Source organism: Lissotriton vulgaris, chromosome 12 (assembly GCF_964263255.1).
Source record: "Lissotriton vulgaris chromosome 12, aLisVul1.2, whole genome shotgun sequence".
In the NCBI taxonomy this organism is placed as follows: domain Eukaryota; kingdom Metazoa; phylum Chordata; class Amphibia; order Caudata; family Salamandridae; genus Lissotriton; species Lissotriton vulgaris.
In genome coordinates, this window is record NC_141700.1 from 383,823,426 (window position 1) to 383,849,760 (window position 26,335).

At 46.2% G+C, this 26,335-nt stretch overlaps 1 protein-coding gene across 1 annotated transcript in view; it reads right to left on the reverse strand.

Annotated features, from left to right (window-relative positions):
* The window catches only part of LOC147674083 (transcription initiation factor TFIID subunit 4B-like), a 1,347,443-nt gene that overhangs the window by 1,104,768 nt on the left and 216,340 nt on the right, over positions 1-26,335 (reverse strand). The window contains exon 5 of the mRNA XM_086945146.1: positions 9,582-9,704. Within this exon, the coding sequence (XP_086801272.1) occupies positions 9,582-9,704 (123 nt within the window). The remainder of the gene's footprint in view (positions 1-9,581; positions 9,705-26,335) is intronic.

Sequence of the window (26,335 nt, forward strand, 5' to 3'; positions counted from 1 at the left end):
AAGCGATGATAATGAGGAAGCTCCGCCTATCACTAGACCTGTCAGAACCTACAGGAAACAACAAAATAAAAGGGGGGGAAGCATTCAAAAAGAAGGGTAGATACCCCCCCACCAGTAAAGAACAACACAGATGAGTCCACTAAAGTACAGGATGAAAGCAATGTGGCTAATAACACATTAAGTCCAGACCAATTTTCCCAACTACTTCGCTCTTTGGAAGCCAAGTTTGAAGCTAAATTAGAACAGTATGTTCAACCCCTAGTGCGTAAACTCGACAGTGTCACTGCCGAAGTAAAGAGGCTAGGAGGGTTGATATCCAAACAATTAGCAGTGGCTGACAGTAATAAACAGGTTGGGAAGGGCACAGGAGGGACAGAGCAGGAAGTTAGAGCTGAAAATCAGCAGCAATCTACCCAGCACACAACTAGAACGGACTCAGTTTCAACGGCCACTACCACTGCAGTGAGTGTAGTTACACAACCGACAATAGGGACTGATGTTACATCTAGCAATAATCTGGCAAGGAGAAGTACATCTATAAACCTTCCCCCGGAGTGTACCCCCTACGTAGTTGTCTTAACCAATGTTCCGCCCCATGATATGCAATCAGCCCAGACACTCGAGGAATCACATGACTCCCTTAAAAACAAAACTGTGTCGTGGTTGAACAGGAGGTGTGGTTTCCCTATAAAATTTGCCCCTGACATCTTAACAACTAGAAGGGCAAACTGGATTGGGCCCTCCAGAAAGACGTGTAATGGGGACTGCATAATCTGTAAATTTCAGACACCCACAACATGTGGCTACAGTTCTGTTAAGGGCAGCCTCCATGACGTACGATGCCAATAGTATTTGTGTGCGACCTCTTGGGTTCTTTTATAATCACCTCACTAGAGCGCCCCCACATAGTGCGAGAATGAGACCATATACACCTGTCATGGCTCAGACGCCAGGCTCATTCCAGGCACCCGGTGGAGAGAACTATTTTAATTATAGGCCCAATATTGCCACTCATAACAGATTTGATGTACTCTCTGGTTTAGAGTTGTGCGATTGACGAGAGGTTGGTGAGGGACCTGGGGAAGAGTTTACCCCAGTCTTGGTTCCCTCTGTACCTGATCACCCTACTTTGATTCCTCTTGTTACTCACTGTAACCCCGTAACTATGTGCAATGTTGAGGGGGAAACGGTAAAGATGTTAAGTTGGAACGTTGCTGGTCTGCGTTCCAAGAGAGAAGATAGCAACTGGCTAAATTTTGTTAAACATGACATTGTGGCTCTCCAAGAGACATGGGATAAGGATTGTGACTTTTGGATGGATGGTTTCACCTCACATTTTGTTCCTGCACTAAGATCGCCAGCCGGGAGAGATAGCGGGGGACTTGTGCTATTGGTATCTATGGATGTAAGGGGGAAAGTTAAAAGGGTAGACTGTGCCTCCTACAATTTTCTTATCCTGGAACTAAAACTCACAAATAACACCAAACTAATCCTAGTGAACTGCTATAACTCGCAGCAAGGGGATTCCCCAAATGAACATTTGGTGTGGTTGACAGATTTTTTAAACACTTATAATGTAAAGCAAACCACTTTCTGCCAATATATCTTGTTGGGCGATTTTAATGTGCACTTAATGACTCACTAAGCAATGGTGTGGTTCCTTCCTCTCACAAATCAGCAGTCATCATCCCGATTTAAAAAAAAAATTGGCGCTGATCCCCTGTCCCCAGCTAATTACCGCCCCATCTCCCTCCTGCCCTATTTGGGAAAGGTCTTAGAAACCCACGTCACGAGTACCCTGAGCACTTATGTGGAGGCAAATCATTGCCTCTCCCCTTGCCAGGCGGGCTTCCGACCTCTACACTCCACAGAGAAGGTGGTGATCTCAGTGATGGACGGACTCCGCGAGGGTATTGACATCAACCTCCCGCAAGCCCTTGTTCTCTTGGACCTGTCCGCCGCTTTTGACACGGTGGATCATTCCATTCTTCTCACTCGTGTCAGGGCGGCGGGCATAGAGGGCTCCGCCCTCTCCTGGCTCAACTCCTTCTTGTGTGACAGGGCACAGGCTGTTCATCTCGCTGGTTTTACTGCCTCCTCACAAAAGGTGGAGTGTGGCGTCCCTCAGGGCTCCTCCTTATCCCCTCTTTTGTTTCATTTATACATCTATCCCCTTATTTTTTCATTACAGCAGCTCGAGGTCACGGTGTTTAACTACGCCGATGACCTCCAGCTTATCTTTAATCTCTCTCACTCTGCCTCCTCTGTTCAGAACTTTCAAACCGTTATGCTATTCATCCAAGATTGGATGAACTGCAACCACCTTAAACTCAACCCTGACAAGACAGAGCTGGTCTTGACAGGAGGTGGTTGCAGCCCCTGGTCCCCCTCTTTCTGGCCCCCTTCACTTGGTGTCCCCCCCTCCCGGTCCTTAAAGTTAAAACCCTTGGGATCTTTCTCAATTCCCAACTATCTGTAAACCCCCAGGTCAGTTCGGTGGTCTCCTCCTGCATTTTTTCCCTCCGGATAATTAGGAAGATATCTCGCTTCTTCTCCCTCCCAGCACTGAAAATAATTGTGATGGCAATGGTGCTCTCGCGCCTTGATTATGGGAACATAATCTATAATGGCGCACCGGCCTATGCCATACACCGATTGCAGCTAGTGCAAAATCAGGCTGCCCGCCTGATCCATGGGCTGCCCAAATTCCATTGAGCAACCCCACTGCTGAAATCATTGCACTGGCTACCTGTGAGGGAGCGGGTCTTATTTAAACTAGGTTGCCTCACCTTCCAGGCTAGGATGGGCACTGCCCCCGAGTTTATATGCTCAGCCATCAAATCTTACCTGCCGGGCAGAGAACTCCGCTCTACCCACATGGCACTCCTGGTCACACCTCGCTTCAAGAAAAAGAAAGCAGGTGGGGCGAAATTTGCGGTCCTTGCACCTGTCTTCTGAAACTCCCTCCCCATGACACTCAGATCCGCAACCTCCTATTTGGAGTTCCGGAAGTATCTCAAAACCTTCCTCTTTTCCAGAGCTTTTGATGCCTAATCTGTCCCTCTTGTTGCTGTTGCTAGTAGTAGCTCCTATAGCGCCATGAAACCGCTGGGTATAAGTGTGCTAAACAAATGCTTTGAAAATCATCAAGCAGTGTAGGGAGACTCTCTTACCACCGTTGCTAGAAATAATGAATCTAGCAATCAGAGATGGCATTTTCCCCACGGAGTGGAAGAAGGCGGTAGTGAAACCCCTGTTAAAAAAGGCCTCCCTTGACCCGGAGGTGTTAAAAAAGGCCTCCCTTGACCCGGAGGTCCTAAAAAACTTTCGTCCCATCTCGTTGCTTCCTGCTCCAGCGAAGATGCTTGAGGCACATCTTAATAAGCACCTCGCTATTTTTGTGGAAAGCTCGGGATGCTTGGACCCCTCCCAGCATGGATTTAGGAGGGAACACAGCACCGAGTCAGCCCTCACCATCGTGCTTGATAAGATCCGCACGACAGTAGATGGGGGCCAGACCATCCTCCTGGTCCTACTTGATCTAACAGCGGCTTTCGATACCCTCTCCCCCTCAGTGCTTACATCTCGCCTGAGGGAGGTGGGGGTGGGGAACACTGCCCTGGATCTCTTGACCTCTTTCCTAAATGGGAGGGAACAAAGAGTCAAGTTGGGAGAGTTCCTATCTCCATCCCGACCAGTGCGTGTGGGGTCCCCCAAGGGTCGGCACTTAGTCCGACCCTTTTCAACATCTATGTGACCCCACTAGCCAGGCTTATAAGATCTTTCGGGATGGAGGTAGTGTCTTATGCAGACGACACCCAAATACTCGTCTCTCTCCCCCGTTCAGATGTGCTTACCGCCTCCAAGTTTAGATCTTGTATGGAGGCGGTTGGTCACTGGATGATTCAGAACTCTCTTAAACTGAATGGGGAGAAGACTGAGGTGCTGGTGTTCGGCGGGAAAGAAAACATCTGGTCAGCAAACTGGTGGCCTGACTCTTAGGAATATGTCCCTCCCCCACAACATCTGCTAAGAATCTTGGGGTGATGATAGATCCAGCCCTTGATATGGGCAGTCAGGTGAGCAGAACGGTCTCCACCTGCTGGGGCTTGATTCACACCCTGCGAAGGATCAGGAAATATCTTTCCTTGCAGGCTAGAAAGCAAATAGCCGTCGCACTCATTGGCTCTCGTTTGGACTACTGTAATGCGCTGTATGCTGGGCTAAACCAGAGCCATATACAGCGCTTACAGGTGGTCCAAAACGCCATAGCCAAATTTGTCCTGGATATTCCCAGACGCTCTTCAGCCACTGCGGCCAGGAAAACGCTGCATTGGCTACCGGTAGAACTTCGAATCCGGTTCAAAGTCCTCTGCATGACCTACAGAGCCATCGCAAAAAACAGCGACACGGGCATTGGGTCTATCATCTCCCATTACATTCCCGGTAGGAACCTGCGTTCCTCCGGGAAATTGCTTTTGACAGCCCCCCGCGTACGAAGAGCTAAATGGGGTGGCAGGGCTTTCTCCACGCTAGCCCCCAAATGGTGGAATGATCTCCCTCTTGACTTGAGATCCCTTCCATCTTCACAGAAATTCCGTGTTGCCCATAAAACTCGACTCTTCCGACAAGCCTATATGTAAGGACGTCTGTTTCAATTTTTGATTGTATTGTTAGGCGCCTTGATACCTGCGGGTCATTGTTCTGCGCATTATAAATTGTTTTCAAATCAAATCAAATCAAATTCAAATTCAAATACTTATGTAGTCAGAATTGTCTATTAATTGATAATGATGGGCCAGACTTCACATCCCCGCAGCAATTCGAGCATACCCACAAGGGGGAAGCTCTGGAGAAACTCCTGTCTAATAACTATCTGTTTGAAGCAGGGTTTTTTGACAAAAGTACCCGTGTTACCACGTAAATAGGCAGGGATTGTGAAACAATAATTTACTACATATTTCTCTCCTCAGGACTTTTAAAATACGTAATCTCCTATAATGCTATACCTTCTTCTTTTAGTGACCATAATCCAGTGGTGATTGAGCTGGTAAATGTTTTTTTTCTTTTAAATAAAACTGTTCCGCCACAGGCTGTAGTGGAGGTTAAAGCCAAAGATCACGGGAGGAGGTTAAATTGGAGAAAGGTTGTGCCAGAGGAGTTTTTCAATGCCATCACCGTTAAGGCTGCCCATGATTCAAACATCTGTGGAGATCCCCTCTCAAATGGGGAGGAAGTAATAACTTCATATGAAGCTATCTGCTCCCAAGTGGCTAAAGAACTTACGTCCAAAAGTCGACCAGCTAAAAATAAACCGGTAATGGGCGGGTTTGACCATGAATGCACTAAAACCCATAATCTCCTCAAAAAAGCTCTTCAGGAGCAACCAAGGAATAAAGCTCTGGTTGCCCAACTCAGAAGAGAGTATTCAAGAGCAGTACAGGAAAGGAAAAATGAAATTAAACATGATGCATGGGTTGAGCTTATGGATAAAGCAACCCTAAAAGATAGTGCAAAGTTCTGGTCTATTATTAATACTCCCTTGTTCTCCAGTATTCAAAATAATGTTTTAGAAGTAAATATTGCAGAGGAGGACTGGTTGAGCCACTTTGAACAAATTTATGGAAGTCATCTAGAGCTAGAAACTTTTGTGGCCCCAGCCTCAGAACCTCCTATTATGCCAGTAAGGTTTCACTTGGTGGAAGTCGTTAAAGCAATTGAGGGCACAGCAGGACGAAAGGCACCAGGCCCTGATGAGGTACCCTCAGATATGTACAAGGCAAACCTGTTGTACTGGACAAATATCTTGACTAACGTCTTTTAACACCTCAGCCTGTGTAGGATTCCCTAAATCTTGGTCTCGATCAACAATAATTCCAGTGTTTAAGAAGGGTCAAAGGGGACACCCTAGATGCTATAGGCCTATATCCTTGCTAGATTCCTCCATAAAAATCTTGGGGAAGGTTATTCTAGCAAGGATAACAGGGTGGGCCTCGGACAATAACATACTGTCCGATGCCCAGTATGGCTTTAGAGCGGGGAGGAGCACGGAGGACCAATGTTTGAACCTGCCCCTAATTATAGCTAAATACACGAAGGCAGCTAGGGGCTCTATTTTTCTGGGCTTTATAGACTTGTCCACGGCCTTTGATCGAGTCAATAGGTCAAGGCTCTGGACAATGCTCCTGGAGATGGGCCTTGATCGACCCTTGTGTATTTTTTGGCCGAGTTGCATAAAGACCTAAATGCCTCAATTAGGATGACGAATGAGGGGAAATGTACGTCAAGTTTAAAGTCCGGTAGAGGGGTGCGTCAGGGATGCATCTTGGCCCCCATGTTGTTTACGCTGTATGTAAACTCGTTGGAAGTAAATTTGTTAACAGCGACTCCTGACATCCCACGCATGGGAGGTACACCGGTTCCGGTGCTCCTATATGCGGACGACGCTGTCCTATTAGCAAGGACCCCGTTGGGCCTACAAAGATTGCTGGACTCTTTCGGGGATTTTATGAAAAGCCTGGATCTGGTGGTTAACAATGGCAAATCTCATGTTATGTCATTGGGTGTCTCAAAAAATAAAGTTAAGACCTTTTACTGTGGCAGTGAAGAAATTACCAGAGTAAAGGTATTTACCTATTTGGGAGTAGTTTTTGATGATAGGGGTTCATGGCCCCCACAGCTCTCAATAAAGGTAAACGCAGTGAGAAGTTCTTCAGCTGCAGTGTTAGGTTTCGCTAAAAGGCTGGGGGGGAAACCCTACGAGGCGATCTTGGCAATCTATAAAGCCAAGACCATATCTATCGCAAAGTATGGGGCTGCAATATGGGGGTTTACCAAACCCGACCCCATTCAAACAGAAGAAAATACATTTTTACGGTCCCTCCTAGGCCTTCCGCAATCTACAGCTTCCCACTCTGTCCATCTTGAATTGGGGATAGGTTACATAGCAGATATAATTAAAATAGCCCCCATCCTGCTATGGATCAAAATTTGGTTGAATTCGAACCTTTCCCTAAACCACAAGATTTTAAAGGACTGCATCAACCTTGATAATATGAGGGAAATCCAGTGGTTGTCTTATATACAAATGTTAGCTGTGTATATGGGGCGACCTGAGATTTTTTTCAACCCAGAATCTTTATGCAAGGCTGACCTAGAGTGGGTAAAAATCAATTTCATCAAGCTAAGGGAGGCAGAGCGGGAAGCAGTAGAACTATGTAAACCATCGGTCAGGGGCCATGTTCTGATTACTTTGTCATTAGCGATGTCACCCTACCTGTCTATAATGACTAGTTCTTTTCATAGATGGCTATTGACAAAATTCCAGTTCAACCAAATACATATTGTACTTTGGGATTTGGAGGGCTGGAGTAGACCCGAGGATGCTGCTCCGTGCAAATGTGATGATTTTTCCCCCCAAGACACCTTGCACTTTATGATCTTTTGTCCTCTGTACCATGACGCCAGGAAAAGGTTTATTCTCGCATTACTGAAAAAGATGAATTTTATCCAGTGTAAACCTGCTTTACTGTTTTTACAACTGTTGGAATCCCCGGTAACCATGTTTTGTGTCGCCTGCTTTCTTGCCGCGTCTGTTAGAAATAGGAGGGTTAGACAGAAAGCCGCACAAGAAATCCAATCCTCTTAATATAATGACAATGTATACCAATCAAATGGCTTTAAATTTAGAAATGACTGTTAATGTTTTTTAAATGAATTTGTACTGTATTTTTACCCTGTATAATATATTTTTAACAAATATTTTTTGACGTTTTTGTATATGTATAAAGTGGTTTGACTTGACTTACTCCTCCTCTCACAGCTTTCCAGCCCTTCTCCAGAAGTGATCTAAAGTTCAGAGGTGTAAGGTCCATTACTTATAACCCATTTTGTCTTTGTTTTTTGTTTGTGCCAGGGTCTCTGGGCCCAGTCCAAACTAGTTCTGTCCTCACTGGTGCAGTATGACCATAGGGGGTGGAGACAGCATTTTGCAAGGGAGACAGGACCTATGCAGGTGCAAGGAAAACTCCTCCCACTCCTCTAAATGCAGCAAAGGTCTATTCAGCTCAGCCATCAAGGAAGGGCATGCAAGCCCCCCCCCCAGGAGCTGTCTACAGTGAATGCACATCCCCAGCCCTTGTCACTCCGAAACCAGACAGTCAATCAACAAACAGTAAGAGGCACACAGAATGGTGAAACAAGAAATGTCTACTTTCTGAAGGAGGGATTTTCAAACACACAATTCAAAAACCATCTTTACTAAATTCCAGATATAGGGATTCCTATTTCAGAAAAGAAAGGATAATAAAACTGTCTAAGCAGGTACCCTACCACTTTATTCTGGGTCCCACTTGGCAGGATTAAAAAAAGGTTTCTGGGGTATATGAGAGAAGCAACGTCTCCATTACCCTATCTGCTGTATATCCTTTCTTTTCTGCAATAGGTATCCCTTTACCTGGAATTTTTTTTCCTCTCTACACAAGGTTTTTCTTTTGCACTCCCCCCTGTACGTTGGTCTGCGCCAGGGTGTTGCAGCGGCCCTGTGATGAAGCATGCCACTATTAAGTGGGTGATGGTAGTATTTACAACCATTTGGGTTTGCACTATTTTTATTAAAAGGACAGATATTTTTGCAATAAACAGTAAACAGGTCTCATAGCGAGGTTGGTAGTATGAAAGATTGTAGATTAAATGTTTTGTGAGGAAAAATAGAAATGACAAGTGTATAGGTATATATAGGATACACAAGAAGGACCTTTTCTTGTTGAAGGGTATTCAAACCCTGTCCCTTTTATTTGAGGGGTAGCTTTCTCATTTTATTTGGGAGATGTGTGTTCAGCATTTTCCTTGCAGTCCAAAATATTTTAATAGCCACTGTAGCATCTTGGCTTGAAAACCTCTAACATAGGTAATATCGACAAAACCACTAAATGGTCCAAGATACGTCTGTGGTTGCTTAAAGTCTTCGAGATGTATCCTTGTTTCACTAGCAAAAACTACCTTTACATATGTGCTGCAGATTGTGACAATGATCTAAACATAGGAACCGCTAAAGTTAACCTGTAGGTGTAACCCAGTTAAAAAAAAAAGTGCACACCCATGTCGTGCATATTCTTTAAGTCGGGATGAGAACTCCTTAACCCCATGGCTGCTAAGGCAATTCCCCTCCTGTGCTGGGAAATTGCTTTATTCATTGTTTTATGACGAGCTGGGCTCGTCATCAGTGTATGAGGAGGCTACACCATGACGAGCCCAGCTCGTCATGAGTGTGGAAGGGGTTAATAAAATACTGCAAAAAAGTGGTTCATGTGCAAACCTGACCAAAACATTATATTAATCTACATTTCCCAAAGCTGCTTTCTTTTACATCACAGTCCTTGCTACATATTCATATAGTAGTATGATCTGGTACAAAAAGGAAGATGTGGTAATGGAGAATCATTCTTTACCTCTTTCTGCATGTTAGACAAAACCACTTGTGTTATATCATTAATTTCCAAGATAACATACACATTTCTCCTAAATCCAATCATTATAAATTCGATGTATCAATTATTTGAATAAAAATGAAGATAATGTACCAACAAATCCTGGACAAGGCTCTTCACATTTCTCGAAGTTTCTGGTGAAGGGGAATTATGAGATGCCAGTTTTATGAGCGTCGCTAAGAAGTTTTTGCATTTCTTCACATTTTCATGCATTTCCTAGAAGAAAATTAAAACAAATGGTATACAGAATGTTTTTTCATTTATATGCAATCCGTCTAGCAAGGCAAAACACAACTGAATACCAAACAAGGTATGCGCATGGGTCTATTCAGAGATTACCGTCAATAAAAAAAATCCAGCACTTCCCAAATGGAGCTATGGATGCAGAAGAAACTGAGGGAAGGTGTACCTCTTATCCACAAACTGGTTAAACCTTTTGCACTTGGGAGCACAAAATGGCAACGGTTTTTGTTATGGTACCAGGGAGCAACAGGCTTGGCACCAAGCTTCAGGTCAACATTTCTTTAGGGAGGCACCCTGCCGAGATGGGCAACAAACCGAGACGCGATAATAAGAAAACTCCAAACATAGTTCCCTTTCTAAGATTGGCACCAAAATATAAGCACCACTTCAAAATGTCTGAGGTCAGCCCTTCCTGTTCGGTGATTACTCCTCAAGGTCCATCCCAATTCTGTAAGAGGTTCCTGTTCAGACACTAGTCCCTTCCTTTCAAGAGTTTACTATTCTAACAAAATATAAATTAGGCTTCCAGTTTTCTGTTTTTACTGATTTTTACAGATAAACTCAGACAGAAAGCAATGCGTTTCCTATCTGTATATGTTTTTAAGAGCGGACAAAAATACTGAAAAAGATGCTTCTTGTGAGACTTTCCATGCTGTCTTTCATGAAATCCAGGCAACAGCTGAGCAGATAAACACAATGCAGAGTTAAAAAACAGGATGACAGTTCCTCAAGTCCAGGCATACGTTAACATAAATTTGTAGTATAATGCTAATATGTACCTGTGAGTGTAGTGTTTTGTTACACATGGCTGTATAATTTGCTAGAACGATGGATTTAACCAAGATCTATTGACTGGGGTTGAATGTTTGAATTGCTCTGCATTCCGTCCATCATCTGTGTCTTTTGCTTTCTCACCCTAAGTGCGCCAGATATGTCCAGACGTGGGTCCCAGGCTCACTGTGACACTAGATTCAAGCTAGCCTGGCTGATGCCCCGAAATCAGTCCCATGATGCTTGTTTCCAGACCAGAGAGGACCTGGCTTGGTGGTTTGGTCTGGACTGTTCCCTTGACGCACAGGGTCAAGACTGATTTGCATATAGCTGGATCTGAACTAGGGTGGCATGATGAGCAAAAGAACGATGGATTTAACCCAGATCTATTGACTGGGGGTGAATGTTTGATTTGCTCTGCATTCCATCCATCATCTGTGTCTCCTTTGCCAATTTGCTAAACCATCACAGGCATCCATTATAAGTACACGCCCATGAGGTAAATAAACATGGAAATATACCACTTTACAGCTCCATTTATTCTTAAAACACAAAATAAATATTGATAAATACCAATAAGATGGGCAAAAAATATATATGTATAAATACAGTTGGAAATGTTAAAAAATACCAGCGAAGCAATATGGCGCCTGAATAACACGCCTTGCTTGTTCGCTGCTCCTCTTTCGATCCGCTCACCCGTTGTGAGGGTGCTGAACTGACAAGGGTGTGCACAGAGGAGACATTGTCGGAATTTGAAATGATGTAAGAGGACCACGTAATGCTTGGAAGAGTTTGCCGGTACAGGTGTAGCACTTGACGGTGCACCAGTAGCTTGTTGGGCAGTTTGGTACTCATCGAGGCGGCTGACACTGTACGGTGTATTGCCCGTTCGGCAAGGATCTTCTTTCTGGTGTTGGCTCAGCAGGTAGGGGGCTAAAAAGCAGTAAATCTCGGCTTGGAGTTCTGATACCTGCCGCTGCCCCTGCCCCAATATCAGACTGTCATCGACCCGGGCCAGTATCAAGGGGAGGAAATAAAGGAGAGGATGTAAAGAGAGCTAAATCTGAAGCTGTGGTGCGAGCTTTAAAAAATAAAAATAAAACACACACAGCGATCTGCCCGGTGTTTAACAGCACCCGAACCCAGGGACTTCTCAGCCTTTAATTGTGGATCTATTTTCTACAGTAGGTTCTAGAGGCTCAACTGTAGAGATTGATACGACGAGCAAGGCCTCTATTGACTCTGCAGCACTGGCAGAGTCGAAGCTTGCCACCTCCGTGAGCTGTAAAGACACATCGATGGTTACTTTTCTTGCAGGGGCGGATGGAGACTGTTTGGAATCAGCACTGAGCAATCAAGGCAAAAGTCCAGAGGCTCACCACCAAACCGGTATGGGGCTGATTTTTTTACCTGGGGAAGGACGACGCAAAGTGATGACAGAGGAGGTGGAAATGGAAGCGACCCCCTTCAAAGGTGATGTGATAGTAAAGGGTTGTGGTAGTGACCGAGCTCTAACTAGTACTGTGACCCCTCTGGTTGTGGTATGTTCAAGGCCAGAAGGTGGGCTGTTTGACTGTGCTGGATCGCCTGATACAGGGGAGAATGTTTCTCACTGATTGATTGATGACTGATTTATCCAAACTTAACAGCTCTTCACCTATGGATGATCTGGCCACTGATTCTAGTCTTAGTAGCGCCCCGAATGGGATGATTTTCTCAACACAACATAAACACCGGACGAGGAAACAAAAAAAGATGAGCCCCTGGGAGGGTAGGGGCGGGAGTGCCTATGGAAATACTGCTTGCATGATGACATTGGATTACTCTGCTACCCAGCAGGTACATCCTGAAGAAAAAAGTGAGACTGTGTTAACTGCGAGTGGCAAAGTTTTAGATGCCACAGCAAATGGTTCGCCCAGTACAGTACAGCAATCATGTGCATTCATTTTTCACTCTATTTAACAACTGCAGGAAGCAGCTCTGAGTGACAGCAGATGTGCATGCCTTGCCTCAAAAAAACTGCAGGGAGAAGCCAGGAAAGTAAACAAAACTTGCTCATATATTGCGGACAGTATTACTTTGGTTGAGGGGCAGACTGAGTTTCTTGATTCTGAGGTTAATGTGTTGAGAGCCCAGAAAACATCCCAAGAAGTAATGATGATGGATGTGATGTGGAAACTTAAAGACCATAAAACTAGGCAGCACAGGAATCATTTAAGATTCTTAGGGATTGCCAGAGGGGAAGGGTACTAGAGCTTTTATGGTATCCCTTTTGAAAGGAGCCTTCCCAGAAATGCCACAATGGCCCTCAGACCTGGAGGTTCAACTGGCTCATCAATTCCCTCTTATGTTAAAGAAAAGCCAGGCCACCGGGTCAGAGAAGCCCTGTGCTATATTTGCTTATTTTGGTAATTTTCTTCTACAACAGGCCATCTACGATTATGGCACAGCCTAACGCGAAGCAAGAGCACAATCAGATGTTTTTTTTTTTTTTAAGACCCGATTTCTTACATGATATTGTAGAGCGGCGGTATATTTGCAACATCCTGCTCAGCTAATAATTATATTTAACAGGAAAATTTGCAGTTTCACCTCAGAGATACAAGCCGAGGAATTCCTAAAAGATTACAGGAGGCACTTCCACTGACTGTAGATACATTTTTATTTTGTATTGTTCAAGTTGAGAAGAGGATAGATCTTAAATTTTGTTGCAGCTACACAGGATCTTATGGTTTGGTGTGAGGCATTCAGCTTACTGATGTGAAAGGTATTTGAGGGTTTATCTATGCACCCGTTGATAAGGACTTATTCATGGGTTTTTGATAAATCGGAGATGCATAGGTGGGGGTGACAGCGGATGTGTTCTTTGGGTGTTAACCTTCAGGCATGGGGCCTAGCTGTTTGTAAGTGGTGGGTGAGGCAGGGATGGGGTTTGGAGAGATCGAGAGGGGAAGTGGTGGGACCACACAAATGGTGGGGCAAAATTGGTTGAGCATTACACTATAAGGGATAAGAACAATAGTTACTTACCTGTAATCTGTGGTTCTCCAGTATTGGTGTCTTTCATAGATTCACATGCCTGAATCATTCCCCGTCGTCGGAGTGGGAGCCCACGGTACATAAAAAAGTAGTAAAATATACCCTTAGTACATAATAAATAACCATATACCCAACCAGGAAGTAAAGTAGCCCCAGCTACAGAAAAGAAAACTTCCACAGTAGAACCTGTCCATGTCATTATGTATGGACCAAACTGCAGCCAATCAGGCCACAGCTCCCACCAGCATGCTCTCCCCAGAGACCCAGGCTCTCAGATTTTGTAGCACCGGAGTGTACCGGAGTAAGTATAGATAAACCAGCCTGAGTGAGCCTCTGAGGGGAGGTGGGTGGGTGCATGTGAATCTATGAAAGACACCAATACTGGAGAACCACAGATTACAGGTAAGTAACTATTGTTCTTCTCCAGTATTAGGGGTGTCTTTCATAGATTCACATGCCTGAATCAGAGTAGTGAGCAGTAATAGTAACAACATATACATAGCTCTTGGACGCCAAAGCACATAGCAGTAATGCAAGAAAAAACACAATGCAGAGCAATAACACAATAGGCGTCAAAGGAGCAAGAGGAGGTGGGATAGAAATAGCAGAGGCTCACCTTATTGGAAAAGATTACGCAGGACTGCTCTTCCCACCGAGGCATCGGTATCGCTTGAAGAATCCAGACAGTAATGCCTCGTGAACGTGTGCCTGCTGGACCAAGTTGCAGCTCTGCAGATATGCAGGAGAGGCACACCAGCAAACAAAGCAGTCGAAGAAGCGACTGCTCTCGTAGAATGTGCTCTGGGCACGGTTTGTAAAGGTTTACCTGCCTGTTGATGGCAGAGCCCTATCGCTGAAGAGACCCATCTAGCGATAGTTTGTTTTGTCACTGCACTGCCTTGTCTTGGTTTGCCATGTGCAACAAACAGTTGATCAGTCTTTCTGATGGCAGCTGTCCTGGAAAGATAGAATTTAAGACATCGTTTGATATCCAGTGAGTGTAGAGTTCGCTCCGCTGGTGTCTGCGGATGTGGAAAAAACGTTTTAAGTATGACTGGCTCATTCAGGTGGAAATCTGATGGCACTTTGGGCATATACTTCGGGTTGGTGCGCAGTATCACCGAATCATTTGTGAATTGCAAGAAAGGTGGTTTAGATGTAAACGCCTGTATGTCACTGACCCTTCTGGCCGATGTCAAAGCCAGTAGTAAAGCAACTTTCCAGGTGATGAATTTTAGATCAACCTTATGAATTGGCTCAAAAGGATGGCGCATAAGTTGAGCTAACACAATATTCAAGTGCCAGGATGGAGGAGGCCTACGTACTGGTGGAAACATGCGGAATAGACCTTTAAAGAATTGCTGGATAATTCTTGAGGAGTATAGAGAAGTCTTGCCGTCCTGTCGGTATCTGGATATGGCAGCCAAGAACACTTTAAGCGTAGAGTGCGCCAAGCCCGACTTTGCAAGATGTAAAAAGAAGGGCAAAATTTTGTCTGGTTCAGCATGAATAGGATGTAAATCCATAGTTTTGCACCAGGCACAAAAACGCTTCCATTTAAGCTTGTAAGTTCTGTTCGTAGAAGGTGCCCTAGCATTGTTCAGGACGTCCTGGCAATCCTGAGGAATGTTCAAATGTGCGAACTCATGGTGTTGAGGAGCCAAGCTGACAATTTTAGAGAATGAGGGTCTGGATGATATATTTTGCCGTCCTGAATTGTCAGAAGATCCGGAATTTGGGGCAGCTGAATTGGTTCGCACTCTGAGAGGAGAAGAAGCTGTGTGAACCAGTATTGTCTGGGCCACCGTGGAGCAATTAGAATTATACGACACGGTTGTCTCCTCATCTTCTTGATGACCTTGGGAACTAGAGGAATCGGAGGGAAGGCGTAGGCAAAGATTTGTTCCCAGTTCATTGAGAGAGCGTCCCCGCAAGAGTCCTTGTGAGGAATCCAGCTCGCGAAATGGATGCATTTCTTGTTGTGGTAGGTCGCGAATAGATCTAGATCGGGGCGACCCCATCTCTGGAAAATGCGATCCAGTGCCGGCTGGTGCAGCTCCCACTCGTGAGTGCTGCATTTGGCTCTGCTTAGGGAATCTGCTAATACATTGGCTACTCCCGGGACATGTACCGCTGCCAGGGTGATGTTGTGTGCCAGGGCCCAATTCCAGATTTCCTGAGCTTGCTGAGACAAACGGGCTGATCTTGTGCCCCCCTGTTTGTTCAGGTAATGCATGCTCGTCGTGTTGTCTGTTCGGATTAATACGGACGAGTTTGACAGAGTCGCTTGAAACGATTTGAGAGCGAGGAAGATGGCCCTCAATTCCAATAGATTGATGTGCCATGTCTTCTGCTGAGTGCTCCATTTGCCACTGATTGCCATCCCTTGAAGGTGAGCGCCCCAACCTTCCAGCGAGGCATCCGTGGTGACGATGAAACTGGGGGCTTCTGCTAGAAAGGCGCAGCCTACTCGCAGGTTGTGTTCTTGAGTCCACCACAGAATTGCCTGTTTCATTCGAGGCGTTAAGACGATGACATCCTCGAAGGAACCGCGAATTTGTACCCATTGGTGGCCGAGTTCCTCTTGTAGTGGTCTCATCCTCAGACGACAGTTCGGGGATAGGAGGATGCACGATGACAACATCCCTAGGAAAGATTTGAATCTTCGAACTGAAACGCACTTTTTTACGAGGAGTGCCCTCGCCAGTTCCTGGATCTTTGTTTGTCTTTCGTTTGAGATGAAGACTTGAGCTCTTTCGGAATCCAGAGTCGCTCCCAGGAAAGACGTCCTCTGAGACGGTGTTAGGTTCGATTTTTTGAAGTTTATCGAGAAGCCTAATTTTTGAAACAGGCAAAGGCATGTCTGGATATGACTGCTTGCGGTGGCATAGGAATTGGCCTTGACAAGGCAGTCGTCCAGATATGGGTAAATCTGGACACCTTGCAACCGTAAGTGGGCCCCCACCGGTGCCAACATCTTTGTAAATACCCTCGGGGCTGAACGTAGCCCGAAGGGTAGGACCTTGAACTGAAAGTCCCTGCCAGCCACTCTGAATCTTAGGAACTTCCTGTGCCTGGGGAAGATGGGTACGTGGAAGTAAGCATCCTGAAGGTCCAGGGTTGCCATGTGGTCGCCTTCCGTCAGAAACTGGAGGATCTCTTGGAGTGACAACATTCTGAAAGTCAATTTTTTGATAAATTTGTTGAGGGCACGTAAATCGAGGATGGGGCGCCACTCCCCCGATTTTTTGCGGATCAAGAAAAAACGAGAGTAAAAACCTTTTCCTCTCTGATGTTGTGGTACTTTCTCGATTGCCCCTTTCCGAATCATTGTATTGATTTGGACAAACAGATCCCTGAGATGTGCTGGGGGTGGTCCTTTTGGGGGCGAATTTGGAGGTGTTTTCACAAATTCTAACATGTGACCTCTTGAGATTACATCCAAGACCCATCTGTCTGTTGTAATTTTGGACCATTGAGAGTAATGCAGGGATATTCTTCCTCCAATTTGTGGCTGGTGTAGGCAAAGTGGCGGCAGGACGCTGTTCTCACTTTTTGTTGGCGTTGTCCCTACCCCGATAGGTAGTCTTACCTCGGGACTGTGTATAGGTATTCCGTCTTTGACCATAAGGTTGTTGTTTGTAAGGCTGGTACCTCTGGTTGCCTTGGTTGTTGGAATATTGGCGTTGCTGGTAATAACCTCCTCTGCTGGAGAAGTTACCTCTCCCTCTTGCACCACGAAAGGAAGATTTACGGTACTGCAGAGTACCTAAAGAACGTGCGGTTTCTGTATCCTTTTTAATGGACTGCAAGGCCTCGTCCACATGTGTGCCAAAAAGGAACTCGCCGTCATATGCCATATTCAACACCTTGGCCTGAACTTCTTGTCGAAAGGACGTAGATTTTAACCATCCCTCTCGTCTGAGCACTGCAGCTCCTGCCAGTTGTCTGAATCCTGTGGCCGCCACGTCCACTGCTGCGTCGATAATTTCAGAGGAAGCACATTCGCCTTCTTGTAAAATCTTGGTGGCCTCAGAGCGGTCCGGCTCGGGCAGCTTTTGGATGTATGGCGAGATGTCAGACCACATCTGTCTGTCATATCTACCGAGAATTGCTAACGAGTTAGCAGCTCTAACCGTGGTGGCCGCAATAGTAGATACCTTTTTACCAATGGCATCGAGGCGTCTTCCGTCTCTGTCCGTTGGGATGGAGATCTGAGTTGAGGGGTTCCTAGCCCTCTTCTGCGCTGCTTGCGCGATGACTGAGTCCGTCTTTGCCTGGCCGATGAGGCAAGCAGGTGAAGAGGCGGGCGCCCTATATTTCTTGTCGACTCGCGGCAATACCGCTGGAGAAGAATTTGGTGTGGCCATTATCTTAAGCCCCTCCTTCCAGATAAAGTCTATGATGGGGATAGACCAACTTTGCCTTTGAGATAAAGTCTTAAAATCATAAAGAAAGCATTCATCTTGCTTTGCTTCCATTGAAACCAGAAATCTCTTGGTAGCTTTGTCCATAATTCTATGGAAGTTCGCTATATCCACCGGTGGTGACTCAGCCTTTGGTTGTTCATCCGGGGATGGTGTATCTGCTTGATAGTCTTCATACTCCGACGAGTCCGATCTATTCAACTCCCCTTCTTCATGAGTGTCCTCGTCCGAATTGTCATCATCCTGTTGGTGGGGAGATAATGGTGTGGTAGGCCGGGTATTCTGTGCCTCGTCAGCCCTATTAGATCTTGCGCCTTTATTCACTTGAGGCTGTGGGGAGGTAACCTGAGAGTCGCCCGACTCCGAAGGTGGGAAGCGGCGATAATAATCGCTCAGCATATATTGCAGATTCTCATAAAGTTCTATTGGCATCTGCATCCCTGGCGCAGGCGTGTTCACCAATGTAGGTGTCTGAATACGCTGTTCCTCGTCATCTTGATCTTTGACATGTATCAGCAAGTCAGAAGGACTCTCAGCCGCTTGGAACATGTCATCGCCAGATTCTGCATCAGAATCCAATAGCCTGTCTGGCATTTGGAGTGGCGACAATGGCGTGGATTGAGATGACCTCTTTTGCAATAAAGCCGCCGTTGTGGCTGGAGATGGAAGAGGTATGGCAGCGCTTTTTGCTGACCATACTTGCAGGTCTGTACAAGACGACAACTTAGGTGTAGGTGGATTGTCTTGCAATTGTGGCAAATTCGAGCTCTGTGTCGTCGCTCTGGATGAAGGCTCTTTCGATTTCAGAGGTGGTGTAACCTTCGTCGACGAGGTGGATCTTGTCGTCGACGAGGGAGCCGTCGACGGAGCAGTCTTCATCGTCGACGGGGCCGTCGACGGGGCCGTCGACGGGGCAATTCTCACCTTCGTCGACGACGCTCTCGTCGACGCGTCCGTCGACGGGGTCTTTTTTGTCGTCGGTGGGTCCGTCGACGATATCTTCGTCGACGATGGCGTCGACGATAGCAAGGTCTTCTTCGTCGGCGGAGCAGCCGTCGACGACGACGAGGGTGTCTTCGTCGACTGTTTCAGTGTCGTCGATACCTTCCCGTCGACGAGAGGTGTGATAGCCTTCGTCGACGAAATGGGACGTATCTGAACATGAACAAAAGTTGGAGAGGAGGCTGAGGACATCACCATAGTCGATTTTGGTGAGGAGAAAGTCAACGTAGTAGTCACGGCGGAGGCAGCCTGACTGGAACTCGGCAGCGTTGATGGTGCCTTATGTCCAGGTCTCACAGGAGACACCAAAGACTCCGTTTTCTTCAAGCTTGGAAGCTTAACAGATTTCTCAGAGGATTTCTGAGCCTTAGAAGTAGAAGGCTCCCCAGTCTGGGAGGCGATTTGGTGTCTCGTCACCTTAGCCTTCGGAGTAGGCACAGCACCCTCAGCTCTCCTTTTCTTAGACCCCTTAGTAGACTCTGAGGCGAAACTTCCTACCTCAGAAACTGTGTCATCTTTGTTCTTAAGCTTCTGCAGCCACAGCAGTAGGCGACCCTCTCTGTCCCTGAGGGTTTTAGGTGAAAATTTTCGACAGATGCTACACTCCTTAACCTGATGGTCAGGATACAAACAGTAGATGCAGCGAGTGTGAGGATCTTCTTTAAACAGTCTCGCCTTTCCACACGAGTCACAGGCCCTGAAAAGGGACTTAGAAGTAGACATTGTAGTAGAAATAAACTCAATAGAAGAGAAGAAATGAGCAGAGCTCAGAGGGACTCCCTATCACACGACGTGCGGTAAAAAATCTGAGAGCCTGGGTCTCTGGGGAGAGCATGCTGGTGGGAGCTGTGGCCTGATTGGCTGCAGTTTGGTCCATACATAATGACATGGACAGGTTCTACTGTGGAAGTTTTCTTTTCTGTAGCTGGGGCTACTTTACTTCCTGGTTGGGTATATGGTTATTTATTATGTACTAAGGGTATATTTTACTACTTTTTTATGTACCGTGGGCTCCCACTCCGACGACGGGGAATGATTCAGGCATGTGAATCTATGAAAGACACCCCTAATACTGGAGAAGTTGGATGTCTCTAGTCCTATTACTCAATTTTGTTTATGGAATCTATGGGGTTGGATCATAGCCTGGGAATTTGTTTTGCATAAGGTTTGTCATGAGTAAACTACGATTAGCCAATATTAATATCTGTGGGCTGAACGATGGGAGAAAAAGGCAGAGGATTGCACTAGAGCTCCAAATGTTGCACGCTGACAGTGTGTCTTCAAGAGACCCATATTGAAGGATCAAGTAAAGTCAAATAATCTTTATTCGGTTTTAGACATTAAAACCTTCACCATAAAAGCAGATATTAAATAGAATATAGTGTAACATCAAGTTAAAAAACAATCCTCACAGGAAACAACCTGTGAATTAAAAATAACTTGTACGAATGGGAGTGCAAACATTTGATGGCTCCAATATCATTCATGCTGTACCAATAAAACATTTCAACCAGGATCAATACAGTAAAAGAGAACAAGCTAGTTAATCGCAACTAGATCGGAGTCTGATGGCGGTTTTTAAGAATGTGAGTACATAAAACAGAGGGCTACCTGTCAGCATTTGTAAAAAGATAAAAGCTGGGTGCACTTTTCTATAATTCGGAATTATGAAGGACTTTCTGGGAATTTCATAAAAACTACAGAACATCATAAAATGAGTCATGTCCTGTGGAGATTGAACATCGCAGCCACAGGACGGCAAAGTTTGGTGTTTCGCCTGACCATTAAGACAACGTCGTCTGCAAACAGCAGAACAGGAAGACCACGCCGCCCTACCTTTGGTAAGTCCACCTTGGTCTCTATAAGGATCCTCTCCAGGTCAATATATACATTAAATAGAAAAGTGGCCAAGGTAAATCCCTGTTGTTCCCCTCTGCTGATCGCGAACAAGCGCGAGACCTTCATGTCACCTGAGTTGCACACGGCCGCCCTGGTGTCTTGGTTGGGATCCTGTAGGAAAAAGACTATATCCCTGTCCACCCCCAGGGAGAGCAGGGTCTGCCACAGCCTGCCTCTATTGACGCAATCAAATGCAGAAGAAAGGTCCATGAAGGGTAGAAAAATAGTGCGGGTTCGAGCAATAGTATACTTGTTCACCATCAGGGAGAGGTTCAGACATAGCTCCATCACTGAGCGGCCAGAATGGAACTCATATTGGGCATCAGACAAAATGTTATTCTCTGCAGCCCAATTGGATAACCTATCTAGCAAGATTCATCCAACCATTTTAACCACATACTCCAGCAGGGGAATAGGCCTATAACAGAGTGAATTCTCTCTATTCCCCTTCTTAAAAACGGGGACAATAGTGGAGGTGGCCCATGAGACTGGACAACCAGACATAACAGTCGAATTAATGATAGAGGAAAGCACCGATGCCCGAAACTCCGTATTGGACATATAAAGTTCGGGTCGAATTCCATCCGGTTCAGGTGCCTTGTTTCGCGTCATGCCCCGTATTCCCCACCTCACTTCTTCTTCCGAAACTGTTAGTGCAGACTTATCATTAGCTCCGCAACTGGGTAAGCTCTGGTCCGTAATACCCCCAAACATACCCTCAAAATGGCTGACCCAGTCATCCTACATGATATGTGCATCAATAGCACTTGCTGTCTCTACTCCCAAGATTGGGCTATTAATAATACCCCAGAACTTGGTATTGCTCCTAATTATACTGGGTTCCATAAGCTCCCCCAGAGATCCTCCTTCAAGGTTTCTTTACGTTTTTTAAGGGCCGCTTTATACTGTGTTCTGCAAGTTCTGACTAGGGATAGCATAGAGTGCTTCCTTAAGCAACCTGGCTGTGCATGAGCATGTTGTGTCAAACTATCTTGGGGCCCTTTCTCGTTGGCTAATTGAGGAGGGAATCGTCAGTAAGTTAGCAATGAAACAGGAGATGGATTTTTAACAACGGACTCATCTGGGTGCCGCGGACCAGCCAGATAAACCTGGATCTCTTCCTGGCAATTAGCTAAAAAGGTCTTGTGAAACAGACCAGGAATATTCTGCACCCATTTAAGCCTTCTACCCCCAGATATGGGCTGTAGGGCACCTCCTCCCCCCCTCTTGAAATCCAGTGCAAGCCCTCTGATTGTAAGACATAGAATAAGAGCACTATATTGGCTCCCCGTTCCGCAGAGAATCAAATTTAAGGCGCTATGCCTGGTGCACAAGGCACAATATGGTGGGGGCTCAGATGACTGTCAGGAAATGTTTAGGCTCTATACCCCCTCACGAAATCTACGGTCGGCTATTCTTGGTCTGATCAGTAGTCCCAAGTTTCGGAAGGCCAGATGGGGGGGGCAGGTCCCTGTCCAGCTGTGCAGCAAAATTGTGGAACAAACTGCCAGTGGCGCTGAGACTGCAACCTAACCTTCTATTGTTTAGGAAAGCCTTGAAAACTTGGTTGTTTACTCCCAAGTAGATCTAGCTCAGCCCCTGCCCCTGCCTACCCACACCAACGCCAAGACGCCTCGGCATTCGAACGCTTAATAATCCCCATATCATCACCATCATCAACATAGTGGGTTATGGTCACTGTAAATGCCTGCCTTGGTAGAGAAATCTGATATGAAATTAAAGAAAGGGGTGGAGACGAGAATAAAATCAATAAACGACTCACTGTCATGTCCTTTAAAAGTGGGAATGATATCGCTCAGGGCAAGGTCCAGTTTGCCCATCGCAGATTGGTGGTCAAAATGGCATGTTAGCGTATTTAGAGGTTCTCCCTGCCCTTGATGATCAAAACACATGCCCAAGTGTAAGCAGCCCCTAAACCCTGGATTCTTGGGTCCCCACAAAGATGAACATTAAAGTCACCTACCAGAACAATGTTGGCGGTATAACATGTGGAAGCACTTAAGCTATTCAAGAATTTACCCAGCCGTACTATATTGCATACCTTAGGTAGGGATGAAAGAGCATTATAAAAATTTATGAGCAGCAATCTACTGGCCTCATGGGAAAGGAGCAAGGCCTGCAGACAGTGATTATCTGTTTTAAATTCTACAATACAACTTTCCAGCCTGAGCGAAACATAGAGCACAAGTTCCCACTTGGCTCGACAGTTCTCAATAGGCTTGCAGGCACAAAGAAGGATTTATACCCTTCCAACAGAAAGGAATTGTCCACAGCCCAGGTCTCCGGCAAACAAATAATGTCAAACGTCTGAACGAAACTAAGCCATTCTGAAACTGGGAACTTGCTTGCCAAGCCGGCTGTATTCAAGAAAATAAGGAAGAGATATGTTGTGCCCCGGGTTGCCTTGGCCTGCCTGATACGTGCGGTCCAGTTGTAGGGAAGAAGTCTTGGGAATCATAGACAGGTCCACCCAGTCAATCACAGTTGTCAAGGAACCCCAGAGGAGCAAAGGCATTGAAAACTGGAACAGGCGACAAGACCGGATGCCGCTCGTAGAGTGCCATACTCACCGGTCTCCTAGGAAAACGTGAATTTTGTGTTAGTACTGGGGACACAAATCTATAAAAGAAGCCCGGGGGGGGCTGCAATAGAAGTGACTGGGCCAATGGTGGTGCGAGGGTTGGCCGCATGGAGAATTCTCTTAACTAGATGAGGCTGATTAAAGTTGATTATCACACGATCCCCTTTGCTACTCTTTTTAGACCCTCCAAATCAGGCCACCCTCTGGACCATGATGATGTAGCTCTCTGCTCTCTATCCCAGAGTTTTTCTGGTATTTAACCAGTGCAGAACTTTTTTTTAGCTGGTGAAAGTCTTCGGCGTTTTCGGTGGAACCTGGCTTCAACACTGGTACATTTCCCAGGACTACGACGCAAGGTGTTGCTTCTAGGGGTAAATGGATGGAATTTGGGCTTACACACTGAATACCCTGGCTCCCCGAATGCTGAGGTGGAAGCCTCACGTCCACCAGTTTCCCTCTGTAGAGGCACGTTGCCGCCTCGGCTTTCCTTTCTCCTTGTCAACTCCACCTTTGATCCTTGCTTTGGAGGAGGAAGCGGACGAGGCCAAGGGTTAGAGGGAGTAGGTTGGGTGAAGCTCCTGCACAGGGAATTACAACTGCACCAACTATACTGGCCTCCCGGTGCTGCCATCAAAGTAGGTTGACCCTGAACCATGTTACCACCGCTGGCTGGAGGGACCGTTTGGATGGTACTGGCTATATTACTAGCCCTATTATTCTGTTGGTACCAAAAAGAGAGTTCCCGCTCGATTGTAATGAGGCTTTGCTTGATAGGTACCAGTTAGAGTCCAGTCCATCCTAAAGTGTATCCACACAAGCTTCCAGCATGGCTGCCAACTCGTCTTTCGAGGGGGATAGTGTTCCGGGATGAATTGGGGTTGAAGAATCTGCCTTAAGACGTTTTTACCTTGGCCCCCACGTGTTGCATTTACATTTGGCCCCAGCTCCGGACCCCCTGCTAGGTCCCCCTTCCTGAGCGTCCGTACGTGACACTGTTGCTGCAGGACTGATATCAAGCGACCCATGACCAGGCAAAAATACAGGAGCTGGGTGTGCCTTTTTGGATCCACAACCCCGCCCACCCCTCTCCTGAGTTTTAGTTGTTTTGCGTTGGCTAGAGGGAGGTTGCGGGGATTCTGTCGAGTCTTCGAGTTTGAAGGTACTTAACAAGGGGGCCTGACCACTTGCCGGGCTGATAGGGCGACGCACAATTGATTTACTGGGAACAAGAGAGGCACAGAGCGACCAGCACAATTTCCTTATCAAGGACCCCCACTTATACTTTCAGAAAGCAGTCCATGGTTGAAGTTACTGGGGCCACATGAATCGTTGTGGCAGTCTTAAGTTTCCCCATGAGGCCTAACTGAGTAAGGGATGTATCTTTGGACTGGCCGAGCAGAGTGGTAATGCACAACATTGTAAGGGCCTCTAAGATGGAGTGTGTCACAATTTGACTGGGGACTCGCTCAGGGAGTTAGGGACTGATGCAACAGGTACAGCGGGTAAAAAGCAGAGAGTCGGAGCATGCAAACAATCCAAAATGATGAGGGGGAGCTGTAGACCTCTTTTAGCTCCCACCTCTTTAACTGTGCGAAATCTACATTTGCAAACACCCCAAGGGCTTTCCTTATTGCCTTGTTCCAGAGGGTAGTGGGAATTCTGACCCTTGGCATGTTTCTGTGTACAACTGAGTCTCAGCCCTCAGCTGGTTTTAGTGTGAAACCAAGAAGGGAGCCCAGCCCAGCTTCCTCCGGGCTCTGACAGACGTGGACGGGATCGCCCTTGTCCCAGGCTTCACCCGGCCATGCCCGCGCATGTCCCTCATTACGGGGCCCAGCCGCTGGATTTATGAGCCTCCAGGCGCAGGATGCTGGCACCAGAGCCACAGAGACTGCCGGGGTTTGTGGTCCTGCCCCCTCCTATGATCAGTAACGGGCTCCCGAGCTGCGGGGCCCGGCCGATGGATTTATGTGCCTCCAGGCGCAAGATGCTGGTGGCAAAGGCCGCAGAGACTGCCCGGGCTTGTGGTCCTGCTCCCTCCTACGATAAGTAACGGGATGCCCAGGATCACAACAGCACTTGCTTGATTCTCTTGGCTATAAAGTAATCCGGGAACATTACAATGGGAACACATTTGTGTAGTGGCAATCCTTGGTTGTTCTCCTTTTAGCCAGTCTAAATAAGTACAGATCTTTAAGCAGGGTAGGTGGGCCATCGCTGAATTTCACCCTTCAAACACAAGTTTTACTATCTACTCTGTATATGGGTCTATCTTGGACGAACCAGGGTTATTTGACTGGCTCTGGAATTAAATGGTGCTCTGGCATTTACCCATTATTTTATGTGAGAACCTGAACATTAATCTACCTGGGAGCTGGTCTCAGGAGTGCTATTGTTCTCATACAGGAAGGAAATCTAAAGTGTTTCAATCTTTATGTAGGCAATGTCAAGATCATGGGCGAGTGGATGTCAGCAAGGTTAAAAGTCCTACTGAGTACATACTACTTGGCACCGCATCAATCCCATGCACGCCTGGATTACTTCTTTATTTCAAACTCCCTTGTACAAGAATGTGATAATGAGAGTTATTCGGGTATAATGTCGGATAATAACCCCCTAGTGTTGCATATAACAGGAATAGGGTCTGCAAGGAGGGTGGTGAGATGGAATTTTGAACGCACTCTCTTAGTGGATGAAGAGTATCTTAAACATATGAATGAGTGGATACCTTTATTTTTTAAGGAAAATTAACAGACTGCTTCAGGAGGTGTGGTCTGGGATACACAGGAGGCAGGGATACGGGGGGTAGACCTTGCAGTTTACCCTGAATCGCGGGAAGAATGAAAAGCAAAGAATGCTTT